At 55.0% G+C, this 19806-nt stretch overlaps 2 protein-coding genes across 2 annotated transcripts; both read left to right on the top strand.

Moving 5' to 3' along the window:
- Nucleotides 1–213: 213 nt before the first annotated feature.
- LOC307109982 (secretoglobin family 1D member 2-like) lies at nucleotides 214–1973 on the top strand. The gene is made up of 3 exons (XM_079788981.1): nucleotides 214–270; nucleotides 699–889; nucleotides 1849–1973. Exons 1-3 carry the CDS (start codon nucleotides 216–218, stop codon nucleotides 1885–1887), a joined length of 285 nt encoding a protein of 94 aa, XP_079645107.1. The 5' UTR covers nucleotides 214–215; the 3' UTR covers nucleotides 1888–1973.
- Nucleotides 1974–16242: 14269 nt separating this feature from the next.
- Nucleotides 16243–19169, top strand: LOC307109956 (mammaglobin-A-like). The gene is made up of 3 exons (XM_079788954.1): nucleotides 16243–16348; nucleotides 16736–16923; nucleotides 18979–19169. Exons 1-3 carry the CDS (start codon nucleotides 16294–16296, stop codon nucleotides 19015–19017), a joined length of 282 nt encoding a protein of 93 aa, XP_079645080.1. The 5' UTR covers nucleotides 16243–16293; the 3' UTR covers nucleotides 19018–19169.
- Nucleotides 19170–19806: the final 637 nt, after the last annotated feature.

The raw sequence follows: 19806 nt of genomic DNA, 5'->3' as shown, positions 1-19806 counted from the left end.
AGCAAGGCCTGGCTCTGCCCAAGGCCCCGGGTGTGGCGCTGACGGATGGCATCAGCCTCCGCGAGGAAGGGCAGGCGGGAAGCCAGGCCTGTGACCTGCCCGTCCCCTGTGGGCGGGACCGTGCAGCTCACTGGGTACAAAGAGCCCTGGGCGCCTGGGCTGCTCACCCAGCTCCTCTCGCTCCTATTGGCTCAGCTGCTCCGGCCACAGGCACCATGAAGCTGGCGCTGCCTCTGCTGCTGGTCACTCTGGCCCTTTGCTGCCCCGACGGTGAGTGTCCCTTCCACGCAGACCCCAGCGGCCGGGAGGACCCTCTCCGGTCCGGGTGCCGTAGGTGGGGAGGGGGACGGGTCAGAGTGAAACCTTTCCCGCCCCCGGTGCACCAGCCCCCAAAGCCCAGGAGGGGCTCTATTGAGAGGCAGAGCTGAGTCTGAAATCCAGGGACAGTGAGTGGGGCACAGCCGGGGATCTGGGGAAGCCCTAGGTGTACGTGACAACGGGTGAGAGTGACCAGGGCGTCACCTGGGCGCCATCCTGGCTCCGCTGCGTGCTCTGTGACCTGGCGCCGTGAGGCCTGGGGGAGGTGCATTGTCACCGAGGAGCCCTTCCCGCCCTGGTTCCGGTCTGGTTCTGGGGCCACAGAGCCGCGGGAAAGCGACTTTCCTACATCGATTGTGTTTCTCTCTCTTCGGCTCCAGCTAATGCTGCGGAAGTCTGTCCGGCCCTTAGTTCTGTGATGTCAACCTTCCTGTTGGGGAGTAAAGCGTCCTTCAATGAGAAGATTAAAAAGTTCGATGCCCCTGCAGAGGCGATGCAGGCCGAACTGCTAGTGAAGAGATGCGTAGACAAGATCCCCACGTTCGACCGATTAGCAGTGGCCCACTTTGTGGTAACTTCGTTCTCCTTTCTGCCAGACTCAGCTCCTGGGCAGGCGGGGGGAGGGCGCTGCCCTGGGGGCACAGGGGGGAAGGGCTGTGAGAGAGGGGCCTTGGCCATGGCTGGATGGTGACCCGACCCCCGCTGAGCCAGCCACAGGCGGCACAGCCTCTGCAGGCCCCTCCCTGGGCTGCAGGCTCCCTGTGTCCCGAGGGCGGACAGCGGCCCAGGAGCTGATGGTGACGGCCAGGCACCGCTGCCTCCCTGCCTGGGAGCGTTCTCCAGGGCGACCCTCACCCCAGGCAGGAGGCACTGTCCCTGGGGAATGCTGTGGGGTGGGGTGCGCAGGGGGAGGCAGGGGAGGGCGGGAGCTGGCCCTGCCCCGTTAGGAGGGAGGCTTCGGACTCTGGCAGCTCAGCCATCAGGCCAGAGGGCAGGGCCTCCAGGTCTGTCCTCTGGGGCCACGGGTGGAGCTGACCGCCTCCCTGTCTCTCTGAGGAAATCAGACATTGGGGGGAGGGGGATGGGGGGCTCAGCTCCTCCATCCCTGAATTGGTTGAGCTTTAAGCACGTGTCCCCACACGGCTCCTGCCATCCGGCCCTGCCCCCTCTCCCCGCCCTGCCCCCGGTGTCCACTCTGGAGTGAAAAGTCCCGTCCTGGGACCTGGGACTCAGAGAAAGCACATCCCGGGTGTTGGCCCCCTTTGTCCCCCTCCCGGCTCCATCAGAAACCCGAGGCCGCTCCTGGGCCCCTCGGGCTCTGTGTCCGGCCGTGGCCAGGGCTCTTGGTGGCGTGTCTGTGGCTGTGCCGGCACCGGGACCACTGAACTCCCCACCCGCTCCCTGGCCGCCCGCTGCCCCGTGTGCCTTCGCTGGTTGCAATGTCTCCGCGTCTTGGTTGTGAACACACTCTGCCCGCGACCTCTCCAGGGGCAGCCTGACTGACAGCCTGTCTCTCTTGGTCTATTTCAGAAGATTGTCAACTCCGAGTGTAAAAGGCAGCTTTCCTAAACCTTATCTGAGAGGGCCCCTGTCTCCCAATGATGCGCTGACCTTCCCTGGAAAATGCAGAGGTTTCAACGTCTTGCTTCAATAAACCACTTGCCCTGCACGTCTCTGCCTGTCTTGTTTTAATCCGGTCTCTGGCCGTGGCGGGGAGGGGGAGGGGCATCATGATGGGCCGTGGGGGGTGACAACAGTGCATCCCGCTGACCCGATGGGCAGTGACCGTGGGCCTGGCGGCAGGGATCACAGAGGGAACGCGGGCTCCGGGCCCAGCCCGGGTCCCTGCACAGGCCGCCCAGGCCCGGGCCCCGCATGAGCCACGCAGGCTCCGCTCCTCCGTCCCCGAGGCGCCCTCGCAGCCACCGGACGCCTGAGCGCTCTGGCCTCGTGCCCAGCGGCTGCTCCAGGACCCGCTGTGGATCAGGGCCTGCTCCCCAGGGGCCAGGACAGGAGGCCGCGGTCTGTCTGCCCAGACCCGGTGCGGGGCCTGCTGGCTGCGAGCCCAGGGGCAGCTCTTCCTGGCGGCTTCCCGCTGGCGGCGGATGGCAGGCCGGGTCCGGCTCTGGGGCTGCAGGGCCCCGCGGAGCTCCCATTGCGCCTCCTTCCTGTGAACCCCCTGCCCCTCCCCCACTTGGGGGAAGGCAGAGAGTGGACCCAGGACACCCAGGGTGGTCGCTCACACTCAACACCTGCCCGTGGATGGCAGCTGCCAAGTCCCCACAGGAAAGAAAGGACGCCCAGGGCTCAGGGCGGGGAACTTGTGGGGGCTCAGACCCCACTGCAGCTCCTCTGAGCCTGACACAGAGAGTCACCCCGTGCCCCCTCCACGGCCCCCTCCCTCGCACGGCCTGTCCTTCCATCTGCACAGCCATCGTCACCGTCCTGCCCGCGTCCCTCCCGCTTGTGCCCAAGGCTCCTACCCGGCCCCCTGGATGGAGCTGCCCTCCCTGCCGTGCGCCTGCGCACCCACACCACAGCGACCTCCACAGGAAGGGGTCGGCCCTTCTGCACCTGAGAGCCTAGGCCCTGGCCCCCCTGTTTCCAGGACGAGGACTTACCGTGAGTCCTCAGCTCCTCCCCTGAGGAGGGCACATGATGCCCCCAGGACTGCGGGCCCAGCCATGGTTACCTCCTGCTCCCAACGCCCCGCGCTCCACAGCGAGTGCGCAGGTGTCACCGCGGGACACGCACACTCAGCTGCCTCTCTTCTGACGCCCAGGACGCGCTCAGTCTCCGCCTGCGCTTGGAGGACGCAGGATTCTTGAGCTCTTGCCACAGCCTGAGAGACACAGGCTGGAGTCCCGCCGGGAGGGCCAGGCCCCCGCTGGCGCCGCACACAGGGCCTGGCACGACCGTCCCCGCACCCTCCCTCCTGTCCCTGCTCTGCCCGGGTCTGTGCCCCGCCATCATTGTCTATAGGCCACTCACGTTGGTCACCCCCCCACACCTGGTCATGTTGGGGTCCCTCTGCCTCCACATTGCTCCCTGCACAGGACAGGTGACCTCCTCTGTGTGGTTCATTCCACGTCTCCCCTCATGGGCCCTCTCTCACTCTCACCCCTAAAATGAACCTTTATGCACAGACACACAATTTACACTCAGCGACCCTCACAGAGATACACATTTTTACACAGAGACCTCCCTGTGATATACGCGTAGCAAGACTGATGCATACACACATGCACGCACACTGACATGCACACAGAGAGACATGCATATAGCCAGACATGCACACAGGCAGAAATGAACATAGACAGATACGCACACAGTGAGACACATGCACACACAGGCAGAGTGAGCCGTGTGTTCTCTCTGCGTCTTTCTGTGACGTACTATTCGCATCGCAGAGTGGTGGTGAGAACAGTGAGTGCATTCCTGACACGAAAGGACAAATGGAATCACCCATGGCTGTGATTCGTAAACAACCTCAGCGTTTGCCAGCAGCGAGCAGCCCCTGGGGTCCGGGAAGGTCACAGTCCTGCCTCCCGTTTCCTGGAGCTTGGTCTCCAGGAAGGTGAGAGTCCATTGTCGTCATTGTCGAGGCTAAAGCAAACGGCAGTTAAACATCAAAAAGAGACAGTGGAAGGCCAATGGACATGGATGTCCAGCAGGGCTGACTATCAGCACAAGCTCTGCTCCTGCTGTGATGGCCATGGCTCCAGGCGAGTTCCGACCTGGTAACCTTGACATTGTTTCCCAAACTTTACCTTTGATCGGCTGTAGGCATTGCTAAAGGGCAAATGTGTATTCAGAGTGAATAAAGAGCAGAGGGGATCCAGTCTCGGGTGCCTCTTCACCAAAGAGGTTTCTGTCTGACCCCCATGCCTTCCACATGGGTGTTTCTTGTATGGCATTTTCCTTTGTGAGTCGGCCCCTCCTCCGATCCCGAACCGTACAGGACGCAGCAGACCGTCACCACCACCGGACGTGGGGACGAAGCATGTCCTCCCATGGCCCCTGCAGCCTGGCTCTGGTCCTCTCAGAACCCGCCGGGAAGATGCCAAAGCAGGGATGCCCCAGCCTCACCCAGGACTAAGGTGTGGGGATCTCGGTGGGAAGAGCCCAGGTGGTCCCCAGGCCTCACCTCCCCGCCTGCAGGGCGGCCCCCAGTGCCTGGGAGGCGGGGCCCGCTGACCTGGGGGGACAGCAAGGCTCTGCCTGAGGGTGAGCAGCTCCCAGCATAGCAGGTGCCCTGGGACCCTGCCCTCGATCACCCCCTCACAGACCTCCCCGCCCTGCCAGCCTGGCAGCTGCAGGCCCATCCTCACTCCCAGGCTCTGCCCCTGGGAGACCTGGGTCTGCAGAGGCCTTTCCCCTGAGCTGCTGGCCATGGGGGAGGGGCCACAGGCTGCACAGGCGGGGCTGGGGGAGGGGAGGTGACTGTTTGATGGGGAAGCCCTGTTGGGGTTGAATGTGGATGGACAGAGGTGACATAAGGACAGTGCATGCAGCAATGCCAGTGAATGCTACACGCAAATAAGGTGAAAACGGTAAATGGTATGTTGTGTATGTTTTACCAAACACACAGGAAAAGCCCCCGAACACCTTAGAGCTCTGAGAGACGGCGTAAAGACACCCGGAAGCTGGAGCGGGGCCTGCATCCCACCCCATACACCCTCCAGGCTGTCACACCTCACGTTAGGCCATGTCTGCTGTCCACTCGCTTCCTAGAGTGGGACCTGGGTGTCTGCGCTCAGAAAGCAGTCTCCTCAGGCCTGTGTGCGCTCCACAACCTCCCCTCGCGTCCCAGCCAACACCTCGCCTTCCTTCCCTCCTTTCCTTCTGCTTTTCCTCCCAGAGGCCACCATCGTTTCTGACGTATCGACGGCATCAAAACGGACAGAGACAGAAGCCGGGCAAGCTCTTCATGGATCCGTGTCCCGTGGGACTGCTCTAAACCCTCGGGGCCAGGAAGAGCGCTCACCCGTGGAGCCCCGTCCCGGGTCTTCAGAAAGCTCGGTGACTGTGCTCTGCTGGCGTCTTCATGGGGATAAACATTCAAAGTAAAACAAGCTGCTCTGGGCAAATACAAAATACGATGGTTGGAAAATTATAAAGCATTTGGAAGACAAAGCAGAATAGAGTGACAACGGCCTAGAAGACCAGAAATGTGAGAGAGAAGCACAGCAGGGCAAGGCTTCCATTCAGGAGGTCCAACCCACAGGATTGGAAAATGAGAGCGATCCAGGTGGAAAGAAAGTCACCAAAGAATTACATCAAGCAAATCTCCCCACAGGGAGGAATATGAAATGGGCCCGGCCAGCGCGGTTCCGTGGCTGAGCATCGACCTAGGAACCAGGAGGTCACGGTTCCATTCCCGGTCAGGGCACATGGGTTGTGGCTCGATCAAAGATTCTCTTTCAGCATTGATGTTTCTACCTCTCTCTCCGTCTCCTTTCCTCTCTGAAATCAATAAAAATATATTTAAAAAGAGAATATGAGAGGGACTAGCTCACTCATGCCCCACATCAGACACCTCTGTGCGCCTTTCTGGAACAGGGCCCTAAGGAAGGAGCTCCTTTCAGGAGGAGACGCACGTCCCAGGCAAGGCTGGGAACAAAACAGAATCCACACAAGCCTGGAGCCACCGAGTGACACTGACACTCCTGAGGCTCTGACCTGTGAGTGAACAGGACCAGCCTCCTCCATGCAGCTCACGGCCACGTCAGCAGGAAGAAATGAAGATGTTTCTGGATGCAGATCTTCAAAAGTCTATCTGCTAAGTTCTTTCCCTCAGAGGAGGGGAGAAGGTCTGCTCTACAAAAAGGAATCGATGAAAAAACACACAACACACAAGGCATGGAACCCAGTAAACACGGGAGAGAACATAGATGCTCATAGATGAATCTGTATTCCTCACAAGTGTTTCCACAGCAGGAGGCACAGTGCTCATGTTCTCAGGAAAGCTGTCTTCCAATATTTTCTTTATGGAACAATGCTCCTATACCATTATCTATGTATATAAAAGGCTAAGTGACCGTCCGACCATCCAACCGTCTGCCCGGTGGCTATGATGCGCAATGATCACCAGGGGGCAGACGCTCAGCGCAGGAGCTGTCCAGTTGCAGTGACTTGGCAGCAGCGGATCTCGGGTGACACACACCCGAATCAGAGAGGAGGAAGCCCGATTCCAGGATGCATCACCTGAGAACTGCCCTCTCTCAATCCAGGACCCCTTGGGGGATGTCAGAGATCCAGTTTCGGCCCCATCCCCACATGCCAGGCCGAGGGACCGCTCACCCCGAAGATTCCCTTCAAACCGGGGAGGGACTGTGGGAGGTTGGCTCCAGGGCATGTCCGGCCCATCTTGCCCAGTCGTGCCCCACCAGTCACCTTCTAATTAATTTCCTTTCAATGTGCACGAATCAGTGCACGGGGGCACTAGTTTCCAAATAAAAATGTATAAAATGACAGGAAGTTGTAAGACAGAAATGCAACGGAATGCCAGGAGTAAAGAAAAAGAGCAATAAATGGTTGGGGATAAAATTTGGCAAAAAATAGGATAAAATGGTGTAAAACATTTCAGATAACTTGGCTTCTAGGCTAAACCAAACTTAGGGGAAATGTGATGTGTTTTGTGGAAAGGATTAATGGATTTCCTTAAGGCAGTGGTCGGCAAACGCATTAGTCAACAGAGCCAAATATCAACAGTACAACGATTGAGATTTCTTTTGAGAGCCAAATTTTTTAAACTTAAACTATATAGGTAGGGACATTATTATTAACTTAATTAGAGTACTCCTAAGCTGGCCTTTACAAAAAACTCAAGGGGCCAAAGAGCAGCATGTGGCTCGGGAGCCGCAGTTTGCCGACCACAGCCTTAAGAAATCAATTAGCATGTGAAAGGTCAGGGCCTAAGACAGGGCAGAGGAGAGCTGAGGTGTGTCACCAGCAGGATCTTCTATCACAGACATGAAAGGCACACAGACATCCAAGGGAGACCAAGCCTGAGGAGCGCGCATTCTGTAGGAAGAGAAGCTCTGTGAGGAGCTGAGGACAGGGCTGGACCCGGAAGGACAAAGTCTGTGAGGGTGACTGACAGGAGCGCGTGCGGCCCTCCAGGAGTGAGGACCAGCCTGGCGAAGTCCCCACCCAGAGGCTGAGCTCCGAGCTGGAGGACACACGGCCCCACTCCTGTGGGCCTAGGTCTGCACTGAGGCTCCACTCACTGTCCACTGAGGGCGAGACCACCTCACACTCCACCAGCCACAGCTCTGGAGCCACTGGATGGAGAAGAGTTCTCTTCTGGTGGATGCCCTGAGCACTGCGGACCGTTTAGCAGCAAACCTGCTCTCACCCAGTGGATGCCAATAGCACACCACCCACCTGTGAGGACACACAGGTATCTCTGGACTGGGACAAATATTCACAGGGTTGGGTAAGGAGGGAGGAAATGAGCCCTGGGAGAGAGCGGAGTGTCTAACATTGGAAACATGTATTAGCAACCTGGAGAGGGGTCGGCGTGGGGTGGAGTGGGTCCATGGTGGAAAGGGGACCTCTGTGACACTTCCAACAAGAAAGATGAATTAAAAAGGATGTGTGTTATTAGATGTCCCATATTCCCTTTGTGACGCCCCTGAGGGCCAGAGGTGCCCACTCTGGAGGCCTGGGGTTAGCGAGAAAGTGTGGGCGTGAACTGGAGGGAAATTAGTACCGGAATACAGAAGATAATGGTGTAAACTTGAATGACCCATATGGACTGTCATGAGTTTGGGATTAAGTATGTAACCACACATTTTGTATAAAGAACAAGTTATGTAAAGGTCAGGGTTTTCGTGAAGGAGCCAAGGAGAACTGGCTGGAGGTGGCACCTGATCCTGACTCAGCTTCCAAATCCGGTCCCTGTCCCCAGGCATTAGATGGATCCGGTTAGATGGGATCAAGCTGATGTTTACTGCTGGGGACCAGGACAGCGGTGGCCCGGGGCCTGGATGTCAGAGCTCCAACTGCTTCCTCTCCTGACCTGGTCGCACCTATGGTGATGCCACACTTTTATCCAGAAGCACAAAGGACTCGGTGTTAGCACCAGGATCTCAGGCTGATGCCTGGGTTTAGTGTGGGGCATGAGCCGTGCCTTCATTAGATTTTCTAGTTATAATGCACATCTCTTTCTAACTAGACCCAATAATAAAACATGTTATATGATCAGAGAATTCTTTTTTAAAGATATATATTTATTGATTTCAGAGATGAAGGGAGAGGAAAAGAGAGATAGAAACATCAGTGATGACAGAGAATCATTGCTTGGTTGCCTCCTGCATGCCCCAACTTGGGGATTGAGCCCACATCCTGCGCATGTGCCCTGACCGGGAATGGAAAAGTGCCCTCCTGGTTCATATGTTGACACTCAACCACTGAGCCATGGAGGCCGCACTAGAGAATTCTTTATAGAATCTCAAATCCTGTTCCTCAAAGAAGTTACACACCTAATTAGACACCTACTGTATCACTGTTGTCACTCACAGACCAGAAAAGCCCAGGTCATGACCTCTAGGACTCAACAGGGGGAAAGGGCCATGAGGTCAGGTCCTGGTCACCAGGACAAAGGTGCACCCAGGAGCCACGGGGTCTTGGGAAGGTGATCCCCAGAGATTCAAGGCTTCGTTTTCAAACAGGAAATGGGCTGTCTGTGCTGTGGCATCGGGAACAAATAAAGAGTTTCAAGCTAAAGGGACTCAGGCTGGGACAGTGGAGGAGACTTCACCTGGACCAAAGACCTCGAGCACAAAACTGCGGGCCCAGTCCAGACCTCCACCTGGCGTCCACACAGGGCAGCTGGGCAAGTCCAGGTCCCAGGACTCCATCTGAGTCATCACCTGAAGGGCCATACGGGTCACACTAAGGAGACCTGTCTCTGATGTCACAACACCTGGCTGCTTTCCCGGCTCTGCCCCCCACTAGCTGTGTGCCCTTGGTCAAGGGACTTGACCTCTGTGGTCCCACTGTGTGCAGCTGGGGAGAAATGGTGACCCTACCTCCTGGGAGGGAGACCACACATCTCAGTTTGCTCAGGAGGATCCTGGTCTATGCTGCTGCCCTGGCGTTCCATGCATTTAGTGGCCTCTTCTCCCTGCTGAGGTGCCCCAGGTGGACACTAAATTTCCCCATCTCTCTCCTCATTGGGTTGTTGTTGTGAAGACAAAGAGAGGTGGTCACCAGTGCTCCGCAGGAAGTAAGCGCTGTCTCACTATTTGCCATTCATGCTCTCCTGAACCTGAAGCAAGTAGCACAGGGAGCAGCTGGGTATTGAGAAGGTTCAAAGGCCAACGCCATGTAGACTACGTTCAACAGAGATGATCTGCATAAACTGGATCTCATGAAACTCCTTCAAGGAGTCAGAAAAATATCAGGTAAGAATGGATCGAAATACAGTGCTTAACTGTCAACTTTGACCGTTCCCCTCGTATCTGAACGGGATGATCTCTACGTCTCTTGGAGGATGGAGAGGAGCAGGAAGGTCCCTGGTCTGTAGTGGTCTTCCTTGGCCTCCAGGGTTTAATAGAAGAGCCCTCTCTGGTTTATAATGAATCACTGGCAGCTGATGTGTAGACAGCACCTACTCTGCGGCCAGCGCTGTTCTGAGGACTTACGGGCTGTAAGTCATTCAGGCCTCACAACAAGCCTAGGCCTCTTCCCCTTGTACCAAGAGACCCCGCGGTGACACTCCCACGTCCGGCTTGGCTCAAGGCATGGGAGGCGCCAAGATCAATACACATCTCACTGCCATCAAGATGTCTCCAAGACCAGGCCCTGTCCTGAGTTTCCGTCCTGGGAAAGTACCTCCCCGGACAGCTTCCAGATGCTGGCATGATCTTAAGGAAGAAGAGGCTCACCTCCAAGAACATCGTTGAGGTTTGTGTCTCAACAGCCCTGGAAGCCCGGGGCAGAGCCTGTTTACAGAATCGGGGGAAAAGTAAAGTAGAAGGTTTCTTGCGTCCAAATACAGTGAAGCCTATTTCTACCGCAAACTCACAAAGAATGAGAAGCTCACAGATCAGCTACACCTGACCACCTCTCACAGGCTTTGTCTCAGTGCAGGAGTCACTGAGCATAGGAACGGCCCTCACTGAGTGCTGTGACTGTCACTAAGCATGGCCAGACCCCAAATAACCATGACGTCAGTGTCAGTGCCTCTCGCCACTTGTGGGGCCTAAGCACTGAGCAAACACCATCCTCTCTCACCGCACATTATGTGCCCTCTGCCTGGAGAGCTCACCTCTGCAGCATGGTCTGTCACAGCAGGTGGCCAAGAGATGCCACACCAACACGGAAACCAAAGTGGACTTCCGTGCTTCAGTTTCTGAACTGAATTTGGGGACCTGGGTCTAAGGACTATTTGGAGCAGAAACCATCAGGCCAGCAATACAAGCATGTGGACTTTGGTTTATCTATTTCTGTTTGTGAACACTTCCTTTATTTTTATTTTTTTTAAATAAATCTTTATTGTTCAGATTATTACAGATGTTCCTCTTCTCCCCCCCCCCCATAGCTCCCCTCCAACCGATTCCCACCCCCCCCGACCCCATGCCCTTACTCCCCGCCACTGTCCTCAACCATAGGTGTAAGATTTTTGTCCAAACTCTTCCCGCACCCCTCACACCTCCTTCCCCCCGAGAATTCGCAGTCCACTCCGTTTCTATGCCCCTGATTCTATTATATTCACCAGTTTATTCTGTTCATCAAAGTTTTTTATTCAGTTGAATTTTAGATTCACTTGTTGATAGATATGTATTTGTTGTCACTTTGTTGTTCATAATGTTTATCTTGACCTTTCTCTTCTTCTTCCTCTTCTTAAAGAATACCCTTCAGCATTTCATATAATCCTGGTTTGGTGGTGATGAACTCCTTTAGCTTTTTCTTGTCCGTGAAGCTCTTTATCTGACCTTCGATTTTAATGACAGCTTTGCTGGGTAGACTAATCTTGGTTGTAGGTTCTTGCTGTTCATCACTTTGAATATTTCTTGCTATTACTTTCTGGCCTGCATAGTTTCTGTTGATAAATCAGCTGACAGTCGTATGGGTAATCTCTTGTAGGTAACTAACTGTTTTTCTCTTGCTGCTTCAAGATTCTCTCTTTGTCTTTTGCCCTTGGCATTTTAATCATGATGAGTCTTGGTGTGGTCCTCTTTGGATTCCTCTTGTTTGGGGTTCTCTGTGCTTCCTGGACTTGTAAGTCTATTTCTTTCACCAGGTAGGGAAAGTTTTCTGTCATTATTTCTTCTAATAGGTTTCAATATTTTGCTCACTCTCTTCTGGTACCCCCATAATTTGGATGTTGGTACGCTTGAAGTTGTTCCAGAGACTCCTTACACTAACTTCATATTTTTGGATTCTTTTTTCTTTTTGTTTTTCTGGTTTGGTGTTTTTTTGCTTCCTCATATTTCAAATCTTTGGTTTGATTCTTGGGGTCCTTTGGTCTACTGTTGAATTTCTGAATATTATTCTTTATTTCAGACAGTGTATGCTTAATTTCTGACTGGTCGTTTTCCTTTTTTTTTTTTTTTTTGGCATTCTTATTAAGATTCTGAAAGGTCTCACTAAGTTCCTCAGTGGTTTCTAGAAGATTCTTGAGTAACCTTATAACTGTGGTTTTGAAGTCTATATCCAGTAGTTTGCTTTCCTCCATTTCTTTCATTCATGACATGTTTCTTTGTCTCCTCATTTTGGCTGCTTCCCTGTGTTGATGGAGTGGCTTTGTGTGGTAGGTGACCTACAGGGCCCAGTGGTTCAGCCTCCCCAATCACCTGAGGTGGACACTCTTGGTGCACCCCTTTGTGGGCTGAGTGCACGGTCTTGTTGTAGTTAAGCCTTGATTGCTGTTGGAACACTGGTAGGAATTGGCCTCCAGGCCAATTAGCTGTGAGGACCTGCTGTGTCTATAATGGAAGAACTGCTGTGCTGGAGACACCCTTATGGGGCAGTACTTGCTTCAGTGGGGCTTTGGTGCTCACTGAATCTGCATCTTGAGTGTGTCACTTATGGGTGTGGAGAGTAGAAATCTGGTGTCGTCTCACACTGACCATTAGGTACACTGGCTCCTGGATCTCCAAGGAGGTGCAGGCCAGCTACTGTTTGAGGCCAGCCAGCAGGAGCTACAGCAAGATCTTCAGATTTCTCCTCTTTGCTTGGGGTTTGGAAGTTTTGGAGCTGACCCAGCTGCAGTTTGTTAGGTTGAGCTGCGATAGGGCAGGCCATTCATATGCAAAAGCCACTGCTCACAGTTTGGGTGGGTTTGTAAATTGGGAGGGGCGGGGTCTCAGGCAATCAGTAGGGCATGGCAAACAGCGATGGCTGCCAGTCAGCCTTCTCTGCATCTCCACGTTTCCACGTCCACGTGCCCCACAACCCAGAGCAGCAAACAATGATTACCTTGCACACCTCTGCAAGAGAGCCATCCTCACTTTCCCACCCGATGGCAGATAGTCCCGCTTCTCCCTGTAGAAGTCTGTGTCCCCAGAGTCTCACCGGAAACTGGAGTTCAGAGCAGTCAGGAGCTTGTGTCGCCCTTCGGATTGAAAAAAACAGCGCACCCAGTCGCTATCCATCTACGTGCGCCTCCGTACCTCTGCTTTTTCACGCCTGTGCACATCCTACCCATTCTCAATGCGCTCTTCTCTTTTCTTCTAGTTCTAGAACTTCTACTCAGCTAGGTTTCCTGTGGTTGTGGGTGATAGACGTTTTGTCTTTTAGTTGTAGTTTTGGTGTGGTTGTGAGATGCAGCATGTACAAGTGTTTACCTTATGCCACCATATTGGTTTCTCTTGGTGAACACTTTCTTTAAATGAGTCTCTTGTGAGCCGAGTCATAGATCATTGACGCACCTGAGAACGGTCATCGTGGGCTCTGGAGAATACATGGAAGTAAAGAAACACAGACTCATCGTACACGACAGGGGGTCGCTTTTGCTATGAGGACCACTGTCCAGCAGACAACAGGGCAGGTCCTTAACCACGGACACCAGCAGAGCCCTCACTGAGTCCTGTTCTAGGAGGAAGTCTCCCATTCATTATGACTGTCATTCACGTGCCTTTGGAATGATGGCCAACAACGGTCAACAGGGAGACAGTGCACACATAAGAACACCACCTTCCTTATTCCTAGCGTCTTCCTAAGTCAATATTGTGCTTGGAAACTTGGGGTGCAGCTGAATGATGGAAAGAAATGGGTCCCAAACCATCCACACAGAGGACAGTGCATTCACGGCTCATTACCTATTGGCTCACCTCTCAGGCGCTCTCACCCATGTCTCTTTCTTTACTCAAAGCCACGTCGGCTCTCTTGTTGCTTCATGCTGGCGCCACTTACACTGATGTGAGTTTTCTCTCTCATGAGGCGTCCTGCCTGTCTGACACCGAGGGGCCCACTTTCCAGGCTTCCCTTCACTCGCCGAGTGCCATCGCACTCAGGGCCTCGGTATCTGATGTTGCCTCTCCTAGAACACTCCTATCCAGCAGGTCCCTGGGAGTCACTGTTCACTGATGCAGGAAATGGCACACAACCGAAGGAGTCCTGGTGGGATCGCCTGCCGGGACCTCCTGCAGGATGCTGCCCTTGCTGTATTCTGTTGTTCACAACACAATCACTTTCCTTTATCTCATAGTAGAGGCCCGGTGCACAAAATTCGTGCCTGAGGGGGGGTGTCCCTCAGCCGATCCTGCCTCTTCTCCAATCTGGAACCCCTCAAGGGATGCCCAACTTCCCGTTTAGGCCTGATCCCAGTAGGATCGGGCCTAAATGGAAAGTCCGACATCCCTCTCACAATCCAGGACTGCTGGCTCCCAACTGTTCGCCTCCCTGCCTTCCTCCTCATTGCCCCTAACTGCTTCTGCCTGCCAGCCTGATCACCCCCTAACCACTCCCCTGCCAGCCTGATTGATGCCTAACGGCTCTTCTGCCAGCCTGATTGCCCCTAAGTGCCCTCCCCTGCAGGCCTGGTCACCCCTAACTGCCCTCCTTTGCAGGCCTGGTCCCCCCCAACTGCTCTCCCTACTGGTCTGGGTCGCCCCCAACTGCCCTTCCCTACACACCCGGTTGCCCTCAACTTCCCTCCTCTGCCAGCCTGGTCACCCTTAACTGTCCTCCCCTTCTGGCTTGACACCCACAACTGCCCTCCTTTGCAGTCCTAATCCCTCCCAACTGTCCTCCCCTGTAGGCCATCTTGTGGTGGCCATCTTGTGTCCACATGGGGCATCCATCTTGTGTGTTGGAGTGATGGGCAATTTGCATATTACTCTTTTATTAGATAGGATTCAATGGGAAGCTTGTTTATTAACTTCCAGTTCGAGGTAAGCAGCACAGGTGTAAGTTCCTGCTTTAACTCGTTCCTATGGCTGAATCTGTGACATGAACCACAGGGCCCAGGCTTAGGAGAATCCTGGTTGTTATGAACATGGATGCATAAAGAAATGGATGGATGGATGGATGGATGGATGGATGGATGGATATTTGGATAGATGTTGACTGTAGATGGATGGTTGGAAGGATGGATGTGAGGATGACAGGTGGATGGATAGATTGATGGATGGATGGATGGATGGATGAAAGTATGTATGTATATATGTGTATGTATGTATGCATGGATGTGTAGATGAAACCTGTGGTTTAGTCATGATTACCCTTCCTAGGCCCTGTGCTCAGCTTCTATGTGGAGTGCCTGGCATTCTTACAAAAGCCGCCTCGGTGTCATTTATGCTCGTTGTAGAAACGGAAGCTCGGGACAATCAGCACTCTCTTTCCCAAGGTCACTTCGTGGTTAGCGGTGGCATCCAAGATGCAAATCCATATCTGCACGGGCCCAGATATCTCCCACCATCCAGTGCTGCCTCCCTTAAGCATCAGGGATTGTACTTCTCACATCATCTCCTGAATCAGTGGAAGGAAAACCCTAAAGCTAACAAAACGGAACAAAATGTAAGTCTACATTTATAACTAAACTAGAGGCCTAGTGTATGAATTTGTGCATGGGTGGAGTCCGGCCAGCCTGCCCTGATCGGGCCAATCAGGCCAGTCAAAGGGGGCATGTAGGGAGGGGACACAGGCAGTTGGCCAGCTAGCCCTGGCCCCAATCAGGGTGGCAGGGGACAATCAGGGGCGGGGGCCGCTGGGGATAGGGGCTGTGGGCGGTTGGCCAGCCATCTCCGCCTCCTGGTCAAACTCCCAGTTGAAATCCCAGCCAAGGGCACAAGTTGCATATTAGCCTTCTATTATATAGGATTTATAAAATTGGCTTAACTAAGTGAGATAGTCTTTGTACCAACAACCTTCAACCAAGGTGAGAAGCTATTGCTATTGTCCAACAGAAGGCACCTGACTGAGTGTACAGGTGAGGAACGTCTGCCCTCCACAGGTGCTGGGTGGTATTGCACCCAGCCCAGGTGATTGGTGAGGCAGGAGGCACAGGCAGGGAACATGAAGATGTCCGTACCTTATAGAAGAAGCAGAAGAAAACAGAGAGGAGTAAGGGGGCTAGAAGGAGAAGGGGAGGGGAGGAGACACGTGGAGGGGGAGGAAGAGCTGGAGGAGGAGGAAGAGATAAGTGAGGACCAAATATTAATAAAACAAGAATGAGAACACAGACTCACAATGCTGTAACTTACTTTATTTAGCAAGCACTTCAGCATTAATTTTATCTAATTTCGTTTCCATGATTGCCGTTATGAAATCTATGAGGGTTTTTAAGGCTCTGATTCCTTGGTTTCTACAAACTGACCACGGGCGGGCTGGGTTCTAGATGATTCTCGCTGTCCTTTCTGGGCCCAACGCCAGGTTCATCCCGTGACTCATCCCATCATCGGAGGGAGGGGCTAAGTGGCCGCCAGGAGAATAAAAGAAGGAGTCTGGGCTCTCACCTCCTAAGTGAGTCCTTCTTCCCGGCCACGTCCGAGTGACCAGCCCGCAGCAGCTGCCTGAGCCATGAAGCTGGCGGTGGTGCTCATGCTGACCGCCCTCCCCCTTTACTGCTATGCCGGTGAGTGTGGCAGCGCCAGGCTTTCGGGGGGAGGTGGTGTCAGGGCCCCTGGGGCAGACCTCCTGCTCCCCAAGCCCCAGGCCAGAGCACCTCATTTCTCTGCCATCTTCCTGGCTCCATCGTGTTTGGCTCTCTGGGCTGTGGAAGCCAGGGAGCTGGGGGCATTGGGTGCGGGAGGCGAGACAAGGAGGCAGATATCCTGGGGCTCAGAGAACATCCTAGACCCCGAGTTCGCTCTCCCAGAACAGAGGACTCCGACCATTGCCCATAAGCTCTCTGAATGTCTGTCTCTCCAGGGAGGTAAGAAGATGGCCATCGTCATGGTTACGCCCAGCAAGGAGGTGGTGCCTCTGGGTCTGAGCCCGCTTTTGTGTGCTTTCTTCCCAGGTTCTGGCTGCGCAGACATAGAGTATGTGATCGATAAGACCATTGATCCTGCAGAGTCCCAGTCTCAATTCATCGAAGACATTAAGGAGTTCATCCCGAATAAACCGACTGAGAACGCCCTCAGGAAGTTTAAGCAGTGCTTTCTCGACCAGAGCAACGAAACCCTGAGCAACGTCTCCGTGATGATGGTAATGGCGGCCTCTTCTTCCCGCTCTGGCCGCTCTGGCCAGGGACCAGCGGGCTCTCAGTCCGCTACTAACTACTTTTTTCTCAATTATTATTTTTTAAAATGTATTTTTATGGATTTCAGAGAGGAAGGGAGAAGGAGAGAGAGAGATAGAAACATCAGTGATGAGAGAGAATCATGGATCGGCTGCCTGGTGCATGTCAACTGCTGGGGATCGAGCCCACAACCCAGTCATGTGCCCTTGCCCGGAATCAAACCCAGGACCCTTCAGGCCAGTGCTCCCTCCACTGAGCCCATCCAGCTAGGGTGGCAATGACGTCTTGAAAGCAAGTGCTGATCACGCTTCATGTCATCTCAGGGAATGTGGTTGTTGGGAGTGTGAATAGTTTCACATCCAGGAAGCCGTCCGAGGCCTGGGGCTGCTGGGCCTGCCCACGTGGTGGAGTCTCTCTGTGAGAGAGGCCACGAGGGAGGAGAGCGTGTGGGCAAAGGCTTGTCTACCCCTCAGGCCCCAAAGCTCTGATTCTCGAGACGACCCTCAAGTTTCAGAGTGAGAAACACAGGTAGGAAAGCATTTCAAAGCATTTTCTAAAGCCCTAGGCCGTGGTTGGCAAACTGCGGCTCGCGAGCCACAAAATACCACGGCCTGGGCGAGTCTATTTTGAAGAAGTGGCGTTAGAAGAAGTTTAAGTTTAAAAAATTTGGCTCTCAAAAGAAATTTCAATCGTTGTGCTGTTGGTATTTGGCTCTGTTGACTAAGGAGTCTGCAGACCACTGCCTGGGCGGTTTGGCTCAGGGCATAGAGCTTCTACCTGGGGACTGAGGGGTCCCGGGTTTGATTTGGGTCAAGGACACACTTTTGGGTTGCAGGCTAGATCCCCAGTAGGGGGCGTGCAGGAGGCAGCCAATCAATGATTCTCTCTCATCATTGATGTTTCAATCTCTTTCTCCCTTTCCCTTCCTCTCTGAAACCAATAAAAATACATTTTTGAACAAAGACTCTTCACAAGAGAGCAGAGTCACCCGTCAGGAGAGCCCACTCTCAGGAACGCGGTGCCCGGGCCCTTGGGGCACCCACGTCGGCCAGTGCACCTGGCCGGCCGGCCTGGGCCTGCGGCAGCCCCGTGAGTGACAGGGGAAACCTCGGCTGGGAACCGCCAGGGGGGGCGGGTTGTTGAAACAAGAGTCAGTGTAAACGGTGAGCCCGTCTCTCTGATTAGAGAAGAGAGGGCTCAGTCCTTCCTGGCGGTCAGTCCCCACCCTAATAGCCCCGGGGAGCAGTCCGGGCAGCAGTGGGAGGTCTGGCCACGGCAGAGACATCCGCTCTGCGTGATGGAGCGCTTCCTGACGCCGGGCTGCTGACGAGCTGGGGGACCTGCAAGAACGAGGAGGAATCCAAGCGCGTGGGGAAGGCACCTGCTGGGATGTGTGCAGGCCGGTCTCTGAGAGCGTGGCCTCCGGGAAGTGGGGGGGGAGGATGGAGGGGGCGCTCAGGGCCTGGCGCTGCACTTGGGCGAGAGGAGAGGCCCTGGAGGTGGGGACCGTCACAGGACGAAGCTGTACGTTGGGGAGGGAGGGTCCCGCTTTGGGACAGGCGCTCACCGTGGTTCCACCTGAAAGCCTCAGCAGCCCTCCATGGCGGGTGCGGCCTTCTCTTTGCAAACGGAGGTCAGACGAGCCCCTCGGGTGCGCGTGTCCTCAGCTCTGTGGCCACAGGCACGTGGCCGGCATCCGGGTGCAGGCCCGCAGCCCCCCAGCTGCTCACGGGCGCGTGTTGGGGCTGAGACACGGAGCAGGGGCAGCACAGCCTGGGCACGGAGGCCTCGTCCCCAGCGGAGGACACACGCAGGGACCAGCGCCCAGCGCCCGGGGGGACGGGTCTGGAAGCAGCGCGGCCTCGACCTCAGGCACTGCCTCCTGAGCCCCAGAACAAGGGGAGACCCCGGCTGAACGCCCGCGCCCGCTCCTCTCCGTGGCGGGAGGACGAGGAGAGGCCACGTCTGTGCTCAGGGGCCTTGGTGGGAGAGTGGGAGGGATAACTCTGTCTGTTTTCCAGGACGCCATATACAACAGTGAGCAGTGTGCCTCCTACTGACCCACACGGCCTTTCCTCCGACGACAGACCGGCCAGCCAGGACTCTCCCCGGCAGACCACAGCTTAGCGCCCCTCTGGGCCTTTAGATCCTGAAACCGCAAGACATTGTTGAAACCTCCCCACATTCATTTCAATAAAGTGCCTGCACACCAGCGCTCTCTTGGGTGACTGACCAAACGGGGCCCGCGGAGACTCCCGCACACTGCGCTGCGCACACGCTGGGACACGGGCGCTCAGTTCAGAACCCGTGGCTGAGACGCAGGGATCTGCAGGGTGCCCTGCCCCTGACCATCCTGAGCCCAACAGGACCCTGTCCCTGGGAAAGTGCCCTCCCCCCACCTCTTGGGACCTTCTGATCCGACCTCGGGCGCTCAGGCTCCAGGACGCCCCCATGTCCTCAAGTCCACACTGCACCCTCTCCCAGGGCCGGGCTCCCCTCTGTCTGCTCTCTGTTCCTGACCGAGGGGCGGGGAGGGAACAGAGCAGTGAGAGAGGGACTCGGGCAAAGCGGGGCTCCATCCTGGCTTGAATGTCCTCCCACTTCTCCAGAACACCCCGGCCCCCTACACCACTAGGCCCAGGCAAAGGACCCTTTCCCCAACCCACAGCTTATAGCTTACCCAACACACACTCACACACACGCACACACACACACATGCACACAGGCACACACACACAAACACACACACTCACAGACACACACACTCACAGACACAAGCGCACACACGCACACATGCACACCTGCGCGTGCACACACACATTTCTTTAGTGAGAACTCGTGGGCCATGC

The sequence above is a fragment of the Cnephaeus nilssonii genome, assembly GCF_951640355.1.
Source record: "Cnephaeus nilssonii genome assembly, chromosome: 13".
Taxonomy (NCBI): Eukaryota; Metazoa; Chordata; class Mammalia; order Chiroptera; family Vespertilionidae; genus Cnephaeus; species Cnephaeus nilssonii.
This window is presented reverse-complemented; position numbering and strand designations above follow the sequence as displayed.

Bases quoted from the DNA above. Each gene is read 5' to 3' on its own strand.
- LOC307109982 (XM_079788981.1), top strand. From the start codon at position 216: ATGAAGCTGGCGCTGCCTCTGCTGCTGGTCACTCTGGCCCTTTGCTGC. The intron at 271-698 runs GTGAGTGTCCCT...CTTCGGCTCCAG, and splicing joins GGCCCTTTGCTGCCCCGACG to CTAATGCTGCGGAAGTCTGT. The intron at 890-1,848 runs GTAACTTCGTTC...GGTCTATTTCAG, and splicing joins TAGCAGTGGCCCACTTTGTG to AAGATTGTCAACTCCGAGTG.
- LOC307109956 (XM_079788954.1), top strand. From the start codon at position 16,294: ATGAAGCTGGCGGTGGTGCTCATGCTGACCGCCCTCCCCCTTTACTGC. The intron at 16,349-16,735 runs GTGAGTGTGGCA...CTTTCTTCCCAG, and splicing joins CCCCCTTTACTGCTATGCCG to GTTCTGGCTGCGCAGACATA. The intron at 16,924-18,978 runs GTAATGGCGGCC...TCTGTTTTCCAG, and splicing joins GCAACGTCTCCGTGATGATG to GACGCCATATACAACAGTGA.